Source organism: Xenopus tropicalis, chromosome 6, assembly GCF_000004195.4.
Source record: "Xenopus tropicalis strain Nigerian chromosome 6, UCB_Xtro_10.0, whole genome shotgun sequence".
In the NCBI taxonomy this organism is placed as follows: Eukaryota; Metazoa; Chordata; class Amphibia; order Anura; family Pipidae; genus Xenopus; species Xenopus tropicalis.
The window spans coordinates 75,737,382-75,751,237 of NC_030682.2; the positions used below are offsets into that span (position 1 = coordinate 75,737,382).

Here is a 13,856-nt window from a genome sequence, read left to right on the forward strand (position 1 = left end):
TGGTCTCACAAGGGGTCCGAGGATCTCATGTCGGTACCTAATAGCAGTCAGGCTACCTCTGGCGAGCACATGGAGGGCTGTGGGGCCCCCCAAAGAAATGCCCACACAATTACTGACCCACTGCCAAACCGGTCATGCTGGAGGATGTCTCCAGACTCTGTCATGTCTGTCACATGTGCTCAGTGTGAACCTGCTTTCATCTGTGAAGGGCACAGGGTGCCAGTGGCAAATTTGCCAATCCTTGGTGTTCTCTCGCAAATGCCAAACATCCTGCATGGTGTTGGGCTGTAAGCACAACTCCCACCCATGGATGTCGGGCCCTCATACCACCCTCATGCAGTCTATTTCTGACCGTGTGAGCAGACACATGCACATTTGTGACCCGCTGGAGGTCATTTTGCAGGGCTCTGGCAGTGCTCCTCCTGTTCCTCCTTGCACAAAGGCGGAGGTAGCGGTGCTGGTGCTGGGTTGTTGTCCTCCTACGGCCTGTTCCACGTCTCCTAATGTACTGGCCTGTCTCCTGGTAGCGCCTCCATGCTCTGGACACTACACTGACAGACACGGCAAACCCTCTTGCCACAGCTCGCATTGATATGCCATCTTTGATGAGCTGCACTACCTGAGCCATTTGTGTGGGTTGTAAACTCTGTCTCATGCTACCACTAGAGTGAAAGCACTGCCAGCGTTCAAAAGTGACCAAAAAATCAGCCAGAAAGCATAGGAACGGAGAAGTGGTCTGTGGTCACCACCTGCAGAACCACTCCTTTATTGGGGATGTCTTGCTTATTGCCTATAATTTCCACCTGTTGTCTATTCCATTTGCACAACAGCATGTGAAATTGATTGTCAATCAGTGTTGCTACCTAAGTGGACAGTTTGATTTCACAGAAGTGTGATTGACTTGGAGATACATTGTGTTGTTTAAGTGTTCCCTTTATTTTTTGGAGCAGTGTATTTAAATACTTAATACATACACAGACCTATCTGCCATATTTGCCATAATTTTAGCTGCAGCAGATAGGCCACAGGGTTGCTTAATTGTTCTAAAACCTCCATCTTTAATGTAATTTAGCAGATTGTTTTGTTTGGTGTCATTGTCACCTTTTTGAAAAGCAGGTGTTATACTTTTCATCTCTACAGTGTAACCAAGTGTGTAGGTGGTAAAAGAAAGAGTTGTGACCACAATAATCATAAATGATTCATCATGCAAATAAAAACAGTATTTTAGAAAACATTCCATATACAACTGATACATTTTAGTAACTCGCTTAAGAGGCATGCTTGTGTGCACCTGTGTCATTTATAATACAGAAAATACAATAAGGAAAAATGCCCCTGTAGAACTGCATGAAAAGATTTTTAAAATAGGTGTTATGAGCATTTAATTTACTATATTACAAGGCCTGTATTAAAGTATGGCATGTTTATTCCTAGGGCAGAGATGGATGTGACTATGCACTTGGGCTGACTCCAACAGGGATTTTAATCTTTGAAGGCTCCACCAAAATAGGTTTATTCTTCTGGTAATCCACCTTTCTTTTTTTAGTTTGTGTTCTATTATATTTAAATCTTAAACATCTGATCCTAACACCACGAGGGCCATTTACTGATTATTTTTTCCAAATTTGGATTTTTAGCGCTAACAGTCGTGGGGAAAAAAGTTGCAACTTTTTCCAGATTTACTATGCAAACAAACCCAAATCCGACAATTTGTCAGCTAAAACTTGCTGAGATCCTGTAGAAGTCAATGGCAGGTGTCCCTTCCCTCTCTTGGCTTTGGATTTTTTACGCTGATTTTTGTGCTACAATTTAAAAACATTTTGGGGGCTGAACTGCAACTTTTTCTGTTCAGATTTTTTTTTAAATGTCAGACATTCGTGGAAAATCAGTTTAGTCACATTTTTAAAAGGAGAATTTCACTTACCTTCATATTGTAAATTCCATTTCTTATAGTCCCAACATGTTGGTAAACATGGACAGAATTCCCTCTCCCAGCCAGAAGGTAGGACCTATACCAAAGCCAGTCAAAATTAGTCCTTAACTATAAGACCCACCTGACTTCCTCCTCACCACTGTTAGACATTTACCAAGCTGTACAAGAACCAAATAATTGGCATGGGAAACCCTGTATTGACATGTCAGGACTAGAAGAAATGGAATTTACGACATGTAGGTAAGTTAAATTCTCCTTTTCTTCTAAGTCCCTTCCATGTCAGTACACATGGGATCTACCAAGCAATGTCCCTAAACAATAAGGGGAGGGAATAAATAACATACAATAAACAGATGCTAAAAAAAAAAATCAAGCATCACAAAAAAAAACTGACCATCCCCTGCTACAAGGCCTGCCCCTCACAGAGCAGAGGTATTTCTACACTAAGATTGCCAAAACATCCAACCCCAGCTGGGAAGGATCCTCTGCCAACAAGAAGAAAACTGACAAGATACAGTTGCCCACTAGCGGCCACAATGAAAACTCTGGCATTGGCCAGTTCACTAGTGTTACCACCCTAGCAACCACCAACAGGCCAGTTATCCACAAAATTATTTAACAACAACTCTACATACATTTATCACTAGTTCTGAATCTATGCACCCAATCCTGAGCACTAGCCTGGGGCCCTAGAATAAGACTTCACACTCACAAGCATCTAGCCCCAAAGCACACTGGTAGCAGCTCACATTGGCACTGACAGCAGTCAAATCTCAACAACAACCAGAGATCAGCAGAAGATCATTCAAGCACAGATCTGATGCAACATACAAGTGAAAATGGCCCATAGTGAAAAGACCCACCAGCACTCAAGCCCCACTCTACAGCACCAGCCTGCTACAGAGCATTCCAGGCTGGGAACCAACCTCCTACCACACACTGAAACTACTGGCTTCAAGAGGCTACTGAATCAGTAAGTCGTTAGTGCCAGGTACAGGAACTGTACAAACAAGCTGCTGATGCTGGATCAGCTTAATCAGCCTACAATGACTGGAGTTAACTGGCAATCATTAGTGATGAGTGAATGTTTTCGTCAGGCTTGTATTTACTGCAAATTTCCGCATTTCACCATTGCCAAATTAGTTAGCGAAACTTTGTGTACATCAAAAAAAGACACGCAGCACCCGCATTTCATGAATTTTTTGGTGAAGGAAACAGGACAGATTTGCTTATCACTAGCAATTATACATGTAACCACTGGTGCACAGCCAGCCAATGCTCATATTAGGTGTTGCACAAGCTAGCCACCCTGCATGCCGACAGAGACCATGCATACCAACAACCATTTGACAAACCAAACACCACACAAGCAAAGCACTGGTGGACATGCTAGCTGTCATCCATGCATGCAAAACACCAGAGCAAAATATAGCTAGCACACAAGCAATAGCACATAAGCTAGATACTCAAGACAACCTCTACACATGCAACCACTGATGCACTAGTCAGTTATTGAATGTGCAAAAACACTTGTCCTCACACCAGCCATTGCTAGTAAGCCATGGAACAGGAGACCAAAAATAAGCACACAAGACTGAAGCAAGGTCATAGAAAACCAAACCAGCAGCCCTGCTAGCCAGTGGCCATAAAAAGGCCAGCAGTCATGCTTGACTAAACCTTCAGCAAGGGGCAGCATTCATGCCTGCAAAGGCATGTAGTCATACTTGTCAAAGCAGAGGTCAGCAGTCACACACCACAAGGACCAGATCAAAGGGCAACAGCCACATATGCCAAGGAACACAGCCAAGTTCGGCAGCCACATGCACCAAGGGCCGCAGCAGAGACCAGCAACCATCTGCACCAAGGGCCATAGCACCTTACTAGGTAACATTGGCTTGTCAGCAAAATTGAAACTCCAGTCAGAACCCTGGAGAAAGACTGCTTATTAGGTGCAGACTCCCTGTGAGAAAGGAAGGGATTACTATACTGCTACAGCAGTGCAACTCCCAGTCAATCCTGGAAGCACCTTGTGTAATAATGAGCACCCATACTTGCTAGGTCTGCTCAGAGGGCTCACAAAAAAGTAAGAGCCCTAAAGGAGCATATGCACCTTACCAGATAGCAGTGAGTAATCAGTTGTATGGAAACTCCCACAAGAACCCTGACAGCTTTCAGATGAGGAACATAATTAGCTCATTAGAATGCAGGCTTTCCAGTGCACTGAGCATTTCAAACACACAGTGGATACTAAAGAATAATACTCACTGGATTCAGGCTTTGTTACCACTAGCCCATATCCATACCCATGGCCCTTTTATCCGATATAAGTCTTCCAGGAATCACAAAATCATAGGAAAAAGGAGGTTTAATTGGTCAGAGGCAGGAATGTGGGAATACCCACACCTGTATACCTTCCCAATAAGCACCAGTTTGAATACTGTGCATAGATGAGAATACAGCAGACTGGCTATTTTAGCACAGGGCTAGGAACATGGGTATGCCCACACCTGCATTTCTTCCCAGTAGGTGACGGTTTACATACTTTGCATATTGGGGCATCAGGTAATTTCTTTTCCATTACCTGGGAATCATCCCTCTGTGTGCACACAGAAGTAAAAAATAAATAAATATACAAAAAGAACAATCAAAACTGTGTATCACTTTCAAGACTCATGGGTGAGGAGGGAGATCCTACCTCCTGTCCAGTAGGATAAATAATCGTGAGTGGTGAGGAGGAAGTCAGGTGGTCTTATAGGTAAGGACTAATTCTGATTGGCTTTGGCATAGGTCCAGCCTCTTGGCTGGTAGGGGCAATACTGCCCATGTGTACTGACATGGAAGGGATATAGAAGAAAAATAAATGTTAGAGTTTTAGTAAATCTCCCCCTAAGGTTGTTGCTTTTTTCCCTTCTCTTTACTTTCATGACATGCTATAAGTCCCAAATATATCTCACCTTTTGTTTCCTGTCCCACATATCTATATTTGCATTGGTGAATGATACTTTTGATGCACAGGGTATTGCCCTTTGGTATATCACCGGTGGAAAGACCTAAGCGTTGCTTCGGTGTTTCCGAATTCATGCAAAGTTTCCTCCTGCAGGCAACCTCACGCAACTTTAAAGCTATGTGTAGGCCTTTCCTTCAGCATTTCTATTTATTGCTAGTGGAAAGGCTTTTCAGGGAGATTAGTTGCCCAGGGTAGCAGAGATTATTGCGGGCGACTAAAAGTGATGCACAGTAAGAGGCAGTGGGCACTGACACACCAGGCATAACACATGAACCTTAAGTGGATACTGACCAACCAGCACAGTGGATACTGATATACCAGGTATAATTTATCAAATGAAATGCAGGATTATAAGTCTTATGTATGTTGTTGCATCCAGGGTAAATGACTTGCCAGTTTTATTTATAATGTCCCCCAAATGTTGGGTAAGAGAAATTCTGTGCTCATTTAATGTATTGCACCCACCCCCTCTGGAAAAAAAGTAGGAAAATTGAAAGATAATTGTATGTTAAACAACCCATAAAAACAAAACAGGATTAATGCAATGAAAATAGCATTACACCCACAAATCAAATTGCAGGATAAATACCAATTATATAGTTTTTATGTTGCCATGCATACTGGTAATTTTTTGGCATATTTATGTCTCAGGAAAGTTTGTAATTATTAATCATCATCTCTAGGCCCAAGATAACCAAAATGGACTTTAAGAAAAGCAAGTTAACACTCGAAGTTGTAGAAGATGATGAGCAGGTAGGCAAATTGCACAAATGCATTTACATGTTTCTTTTCATGAAGACAAAAACTTAGTTCTAAAAAAATCACCCTTCCTTAATCCAGGGTAGAGAACAGGAGCATACTTTTGTTTTTCGCTTGGACAACTCCAAAGTCTGTAAACATTTGTGGAAATGTGCAGTAGAACATCATGCTTTCTTCAGACTTCGAACACCAGCAAATAATAAACCCAATCGATCAGACTTTATAAGGCTTGGATCGCGGTTCAGATTCAGGTACGAAACAAAGTTTATGATATGGGGCCAATCTATAAAAAATGATGGTCGGACTTGACAAGTCAAGATTTTTTTTCTGAGCTTTTGTGGATTTAACGATAATCATTTTTTGTGAGATTTTATGAAGTTTTTAATAACTGTTAGGTGCTACATGTGTGATGCATTGTAAAATCTTGTGATTTTTACTATTTACATACAAGGTAGGTGCATAATGGATATAACATTTATTAAACGTAATAAAAGCTTCTATACCAAACTTTTTTATGACGTTATGCCAGTGTAAGCAACCACAGTTTTTTGTCTCCATTCTGTCATCTTTTGCAGGAATGACCTTTCAAAAACATAATACACCAAGGAAGGACTAAATATTCATTAGCTAATCCCTGTTAAATTTTCAACTATCCTCACTCAGCATGTTAAATAAGTTGATATTAAATCACAATAGTTAACAAAAATGGTTGTGCAGTAACACAATGCAAATTTGTTATTGTACGTTCAGCAACAAAATAACCAATTAAAGCTCATTGCTTGCTATTGCATACTGCTTTGTGTTTGTATACAGTGCTTAATGTTTTAAGCATTGTAAACCTTGTCAAATATATTAGGGTTGATTCACTAAAGGGCGATAACACTTATCGCATGCTTTTTTGCGTTAAAAAGCAAGCGATAAATAAGTACTGATTCGCCAAAGTAATATTGCATGCGTTAAATAGCACACTACTGCTATGCATTATTTTGAATGAAAAGAATAGTAACACATGATTCACAAAAGCGCATGAAGCGTTAAACGCGCTATTGCGTGCTGTGCATATTTTAGCACGTAATTGGGGGTACATTGAGATTTTGGAATGTGTGTAAAGGCAAGATGGAGTTTGCTGTGGGCTTTTTGTTGGATTTGGAGGAGGAACAGCAAGTCCCTGAACGTTCTAGAGTGATGCGTCCTCGGCTTCTCAGGGAAAGGTCCACTCTAGAGGGCTTAACTGAGGATGAAGTCGTCAGGCGCTACAGGCTATATAGAGCTGCAATATACAGCCTGTATGAGCTACTGGAGCCTTACCTGCAGCCACTGACATGCAGAAGCCACACTGTTCCTGGCATTGTGAAACTGCTGTGCTCCCTGCATTTTTTGGCCACGGGAAGTTTCCAGAGGGTTGGAGGGGTCTACGGCGGGGTGTCACAGCCTGCTTTTTCACGGTGCCTTGGCCAGGTCCTGGATGCCATCCGTTTGATGTCTGGGAATTTCATCTCGTTTCCCAAAAATCGAAACGAGCGGAACACAGTGAAAAGGCAGTTTTATGATGTAAGTGGCATCCCCAATGTGTTGGGTGCAATTGATTGCACCCATGTGGCATTAAACCGCCCCCCATGACAGGGAGCACATTTTCCGCAACAGGAAGAGCTACCACTCCCTCAATGTACAAGTGGTGTGCGATGCACACATGAATATTCTCAGCATCGTGTCTGGCTTCCCCGGCTCAATGCAGTTACTTGTAGTGTCACCTATCAGTCTCACACTGTCACATTTGTTGCAAAAGGGCCGTGTTTTGACAGAGGGGGACTGGAAGCAGCTTATTTGTTTGCAGCATCTTATTACATCTTATTTTATTTCAGGAGATGCTGGCTACCCATGCTCTAGGTGGCTCATCACCTCCATTCACAGGCCGCGTACACAGGTTGAGTGTGCTTTTAACAATATAGTAAATATACATAAATGGAGGGCACTCACTTCGCATACAAAAGAACAACAATATAGGTATTTGGTGCAAAAAAAACAAAAGCAGTACCCCCATACAGGGCACCAGAAACAGTAATTTTAAATAGAATAAGGGTTTGCACACAAAAAATACAAGCACAGTGGTGGTATTAAAAAATATAGTCCTTTGGGGCACATGCACGACATGGACTGAGCAGAGGACGCACCTTACCTGAGCTCCGGCTTACATCCGCTTATAACCTGCTTATACGCAACCAATTTGCATATTTCAGAAAGCAGGTTAAAGAACGAGACATCCCGCAATCATGGGGAAGAAAAAAATCAAAGAAACAGCGGAGACAATGTCACCCTTCGTTAACAAATATTCGTCAATAGACAAACACGCAGCTTCCCAAGTTGGCGACGAACAGGAAGATATGTCAGCGCAATCCCCAAACTTTCCTGCCTCTACCTCAGAAAGTGACAGTAACAGCCCACTCGGCCCAGCGAAACAGGAAAAAAATCCAGAACTGCACTTTACACCAGATGCCTCTAACCCAGTTACAGAGACAGTCCTGACCCAGCATTTAGCTACACTACGCAATGCACTGACCGCCACCATTACAGATGCAGTAGCGCAAGCATTAACCAGTGTCAAAGCGGAGCTGGCAGAGCTGGGAGATAGAACAGAGAAAGTAGAGAGTGTAGTGGATGACCTAATAACGGGCCAGAACAATATGATGGAAGAAAACAAAACTTTACGGGCAGAACTAAGCCAAATTAAGTTACTATGTGAGGACCTGGAATATAGAAATTGTTGCTGCAATATACGGATCAGAGGCGTACCTGAATCCATTAAGCATCCGGACCTAAAGGCCTATCTGCGAAATCTTTTTTTCCACATTGGTCCCCGAGCTACCACCGGAAGCATGGCATCTAGATAGAGCACATAGAGCTCTAGGAACCTCACAAACAAACTCAAAATTACCGAAAGATGTCATTACAAAACTTAACAAGAATAAAGCGCTCAAAGAGCGAAACTAAATCTGATTTCTCAATACGGAGAAAAAGAATGAGTAAATAAATGAATATCTAAATAAGTGGACAAACAATCAATTCACCGTCTATACAATTTATCATTATGTGAATTGTATGTGAATAGACTATATACCAAATAATTAGTTAAGACTCGGGTGTCCAAACCCCGAGTCTGTCACTTAAAATCCAAGGACCAATGTCATATATGGCTTTCAATTCAGAGAAATCAGTGTGCTCACCGATATCCAATGGTGGTCCGGGTGCTCAAGGCCCCGAACCCGCAGCTGAAGGGAGAAATCACCAATATCAAAATGGAACATCAAGCACTCCGGACTAAGAGAATCTGCTAAAAACTCGGTCTTTATTTCTTCATTTTAAAAAAATTTTTGTTTTTAAAATGAAGAAATAAAGACCGAGTTTTTAGCAGATTCTCTTAGTCCGGAGTGCTTGATGTTCCATTTTGATATTGGTCATTACAAAACTTCTTTGAAAGCAAAGACAGAGTGATGACCGCCACCAGAATGCGGCAAACGATAGAGCACCAAGGAGCCATGTTACAACTATATAATGACATCTCCTCCATCACACTGGCAAAAAGACAGGCATTGCGCCCACTCACTCAACAACTCAGGGAGAACAAATCCCCTATCGATGGGGATACCGTTTTAAGCTCATCACTAATAAGGACGGTAGGCAGTACACACTGACTGATATCTCTCAAAGCGATCGTCTGTTAACCACGCTGGGTATAGCGGAGAAAATGCCTCTTACGCCTTCCCCGTCTTCTACCAGGCACAACATAATGCAACCCATCTGGGAAAAATCTACAGCGAAAAAGACGCACACAAATAAATCCTCATCCCCAATAGGGAATGGAAACCCATACGATTTACTAGCAACCTGAAATAGGAGACATCAGCATCAGCAACAAAACAACTTTTTCAGACTCAATCCCACCAACCAACGAAAAAGAACCGGATAAAGCTCAGGACACATCTGAATTGCCAAATAACCAAGACTCTCAGGCGACCCTCAACTGTGGACATTGAATCCCACACATATCCCTGGGAAGGAGCCCTAAAGGGATAAAACTAACAATTTCTATGCATCAAGGCCTACATACATTATACTAACTATAAGAGCCTCTCCCCCACCACACAAGTGGCCACGGAACGAGATGAGTATAAAGATGCTTAACCGTTTACTAAATCTTTGTTTTGCTGTTTTACTGTTGTTGTTGTTGTTGTTAAGTTTATTATTATGCTTTGACTTACTTGACAGAATAACTGGTACGAACTCAAAACGCTTTTACATGAGTACAAGTATGAACATAATTGTGAATCATACACTTTTTTGCCAAAAAGGGTAACCGCATTAGATAAGGCCGAATCGACTCCACCTCTTTTGCCCAAAACATAAATAAACACTATAGCCATATAAGTCTCACTATTAACCCTTTAAAGGAGAAGGAAAGTCAAATTCTATGAAGCACACTAATAAATAGTACTACTATTGCTGAGTAAAAATGCTATATTCCTGGCTTGCCTAATGAAAGATTTACAGAGATACACTTACTAGAACTACATGCTTGTTTCATCTTTAAAATGGCCGCTGCCGGCTTCTAAGTTCACTGTGTCTCACTGTCTGGAGCTGCATCCCCCTTGCCTCTCCCCCCTGCCAACACCGCCGCCACTTGTGCCCTCCCCGTGCCTCTCTCCCCCTGCCAGCACCGTCGCTCTGCTCGTTTCCCTCCCGTGCCTCTCCCACTGCCAGCACCGCCGCTCTGCTCGTTTCCCTCCCGTGCCTCTCCCACTGCCAGCACCGCCGCTCTGCTCGTTTCCCCTCCCGTGCCTCTCCCCCTGTCAGCACCGCCGCTCTGCTCGTTTCCCCTCCCGTGCCTCTCCCCCCTACCTGCACCGCCGCTCTGCTCGTTTCCCTCCCGTGCCTCTCCCCCTGCCAGCACCTCCGCTCTGCTCGTTTCCCCTCCCGTGCCTCTCCCCCTGCCAGCACCGCCACTCTGCTCGTTTCCCCTCCCGTGCCTCTCCCCCCTACCTGCACCGCCGCTCTGCTCGTTTCCCCCTGTGCCTCTCCCCCTACCAGCACCACCGCTCTGCTCGTTTCCCCTCCCGTGCCTCTCCCCCTGCCAGCACCGCCGCTCTGCTCGTTTCCCCTCCCATGCCTCTCCCCCTGCCAGCACCGCCGCTCTGCTCGTTTCCCCTCCCGTGCCTCTCCCCCCTACCTGCACCGCTGCTCTGCTTGTTTCCCTCCCGTGCCTCTCCCCCTGCCAGCACCTCTGCTCGTTTCCCCTCCCGTGCCTCTCCCCCTGCCAGCACCGCCGCTCTGCTCGTTTCCCCTCCCGTGCCTCTCCCCCCTACCAGCACCACAGCTCTGTTCGTTTCCCCCTGTGCCTCTCCCCCTGCCAGCACCGCCGCTTGTGTCCCCTTTTGCCTGTGTCTCATGCTGCTGCTTCAGATGCTAGGGGGAGCTTCCTGTTTCTGCGCATGCGCCGCCTCAGTTCTAAGTCCTCAAGTCTGGGGAAGAGCATTGCATTATGGGAAGCTTCTCTACCCTGCTCAGCGTTTTTTCTTCATGTTTGGCTTCAGATCTTCTGAACAGGTGAGATATGGGGAGACTTAAGGGCACTATTGAGACAACTGAAGGTATGCCTATAGTTATCATGTGACCTCTTAAGCGCCTCTTCTCCAGTGTAAACAGACCCAACTTGGCCAGTCTTTTTTCATAACTGAGACTTTCCATACCCTTTACCAGCTTAGTTGCCCTTCTCTGGACCCTCTCTAACTCAATAATGTCCCGTTTGAGCACTGGAGACCAAAACTGAACAGCATATTCTAGATGGGGCCTTACCAGCGCTCTGTAAAGGGGAAGAATAACCCCCTCCTCCCGTGAATCTATGCCCCTTTTAATACAGCTCAAAACCTTGTTTGCCCTTGCAGCTGCTGCCTGGCATTGCTTGCTACAGCCAAGTTTATTATCTACAAGGACTCCAAGGTCCTTCTCCATTATGGATTTGCCTAGTGCAGTCCCATTAAGGGTATTAAGTGGCTTGCATATTTTTACATCCCAGGTGCATGACCTTACATTTATCCACATTAAATCTCATCTGCCACTTAGCTGCCCAGATTGCCAGTTGGTCACGTATTCCGACATCACTTCCGCAGGAAAACTCTCCCGCAGGGTAACGCGGCTTTTTTGCGTAATTTAGCGTGCACATATATGAGTGCGCATACACAGGCATATTTTCTGACGCATGCATATAGGCGTATGATTTAACGCATGCGCATATATGCGTATTGTTTCACGCGCATAGGGAATTCAACAGCTAACATAGCAACCAATCGTAGCAACCACACATAGCAACCGACAAGTAGCCTTTAAGAGAACATCATTAATCTCACATTGCAAACATAGAGGGAGGAATATTCATACAATAGACAATACAGATTTAAAACATAGTATGATGATGGCACATCATTACTTAATACGAGGCGTAAAATCTTTAGAGAAAGAGTGAAAGTGCATTTTTTGAGAATTAGATATAACATATACAATTAATAAATAATTGTAACTTGATAGATAAACTATCAATATATATACCATATCATTCAAAGTGCATATGCTATTTAAATCTTTCTCTCACAAGAATTCATTAATCAGTGAAGTGATCAAAATTTGTACACTTAAAGAGACAGTGCATATCATATCGTAAGCATGGTCAATCTAAAAAGACATAGGGACCATAAATATTAATCAAAGTATAACTATAAAGTGCAAGTGCCAGTGCAAGGTGCATAAGATTCATTTCAGCAGCATAGTATGCCCCAATCCATTTAGAAAGGATGTGCCATCTGTAAAATTAAATAAAAAATTAAAACATCAGAATTGTATTGAACTCTCATATACACAGCTGAGATAATAGAGATCATAAAATAAGACAGAGGTTGTTTAGAAAAATAGTGATAGTTCTTTATCCTCATTTAGGCCATTTGGAGAGAGAGCATTCAACTTGTAGATCCATTTTAACTCACGTTGTTTTAGAAGTAACTCCCTATAACCACCCGGTTTAGGGGTCATCACTCTTTCAATTCCATAAACTGTAATTGGCTCACTCCTGCATAAAGTGTCTGGTGATGGGAGATGTACTTTTACCTAGTCTCACATCACTGCTCACCAATTTTTGTTGTCAAAGTCCTAGTAGTTTCACCCACATATATCTTGCCACAGATATGCGCGTGAAACAATACGCATATATGCGCATGCGCAAACTCGCACGTTTATGTGCATGTATTAAACTATATATGCATGCGTCAGAAAATACACCTGTGTATGCGTGCGTTAAGTCACACTCCTATATGTACGCGCTAAATTACGCAAAAAAGCCGCGTTACCCTGTGGCTTTACTGATGCATTTGCGTGATTTGCTTCTGTTGAAAGACAATGTTACTGCAAGTGCTCTGAATGGTTTGCAAGGATGAAAAGTTAGCAGGAGCTTATTTTCTGCACTGTCTTTCAAATGCCATATAGCATTCAAAGTATTTAGTTTGTAGAGACTCAATTTTGTAAGTAAAATTGGCTTTACTGATGCATTTGCGTGATTTGCTTCTGTTTGCCGGTTTGTTCTGTAAAGCGCTGAAAGACAATGTTACTGCAAGTGATGTTGGCATACGTGACGTCATGTACCCGGAAGTTAGCCAGGTGTTTGCTATGAGAAAAAATTGGCGTTTAATGAGGGAGGGTATTTATATTTTCCACATGAGCTTTTGCATCAGGATTCCCCTTGAGAAAGGCTCTTTGCCGAAACGTTGGGGTAATTTTCATCTTTGGCAAGTGTATCCGCTAACTTGTGTGTGTCTTTTGCCTATGCACAGTTTGTGGTATGTGTTATCTTATTAATCTATGTACTTTTTGTAACTTTGCAATTAAAATTGACTGCTATTAAATTTTTTGTATACTATATAAAGGACTATATTTTTTAATACTACCACTGTACTTGTATTTTTTGTGTGCAAACCCTTATTCTATTTAAAAGTGCTTTTAACGAAGCACATGTCAGAGCGTGGTCTGTGATTGAGCGGACATTGGGGGTCTTTAAAAACCACTTCCACTGCCTGAATAAGTCAGGAGGCAGCCTCATGTACAGTCCGTGTAAAGTTTCAC

General features: G+C 43.0%; 1 protein-coding gene across 2 annotated transcripts in view; it reads left to right on the plus strand.

Annotated features, from left to right (window-relative positions):
- The window catches only part of epb41l4b (erythrocyte membrane protein band 4.1 like 4B), a 179,845-nt gene that overhangs the window by 148,548 nt on the left and 17,441 nt on the right, over positions 1 to 13,856 (plus strand). For both annotated transcript variants that reach the window (XM_031904419.1, XM_018094865.2), the window contains exons 9-11: positions 1,435 to 1,523; positions 5,624 to 5,693; positions 5,781 to 5,950. In XM_031904419.1, coding sequence (XP_031760279.1) covers positions 1,435 to 1,523; positions 5,624 to 5,693; positions 5,781 to 5,950 — 329 coding nt within the window. The remainder of the gene's footprint in view (positions 1 to 1,434; positions 1,524 to 5,623; positions 5,694 to 5,780; positions 5,951 to 13,856) is intronic.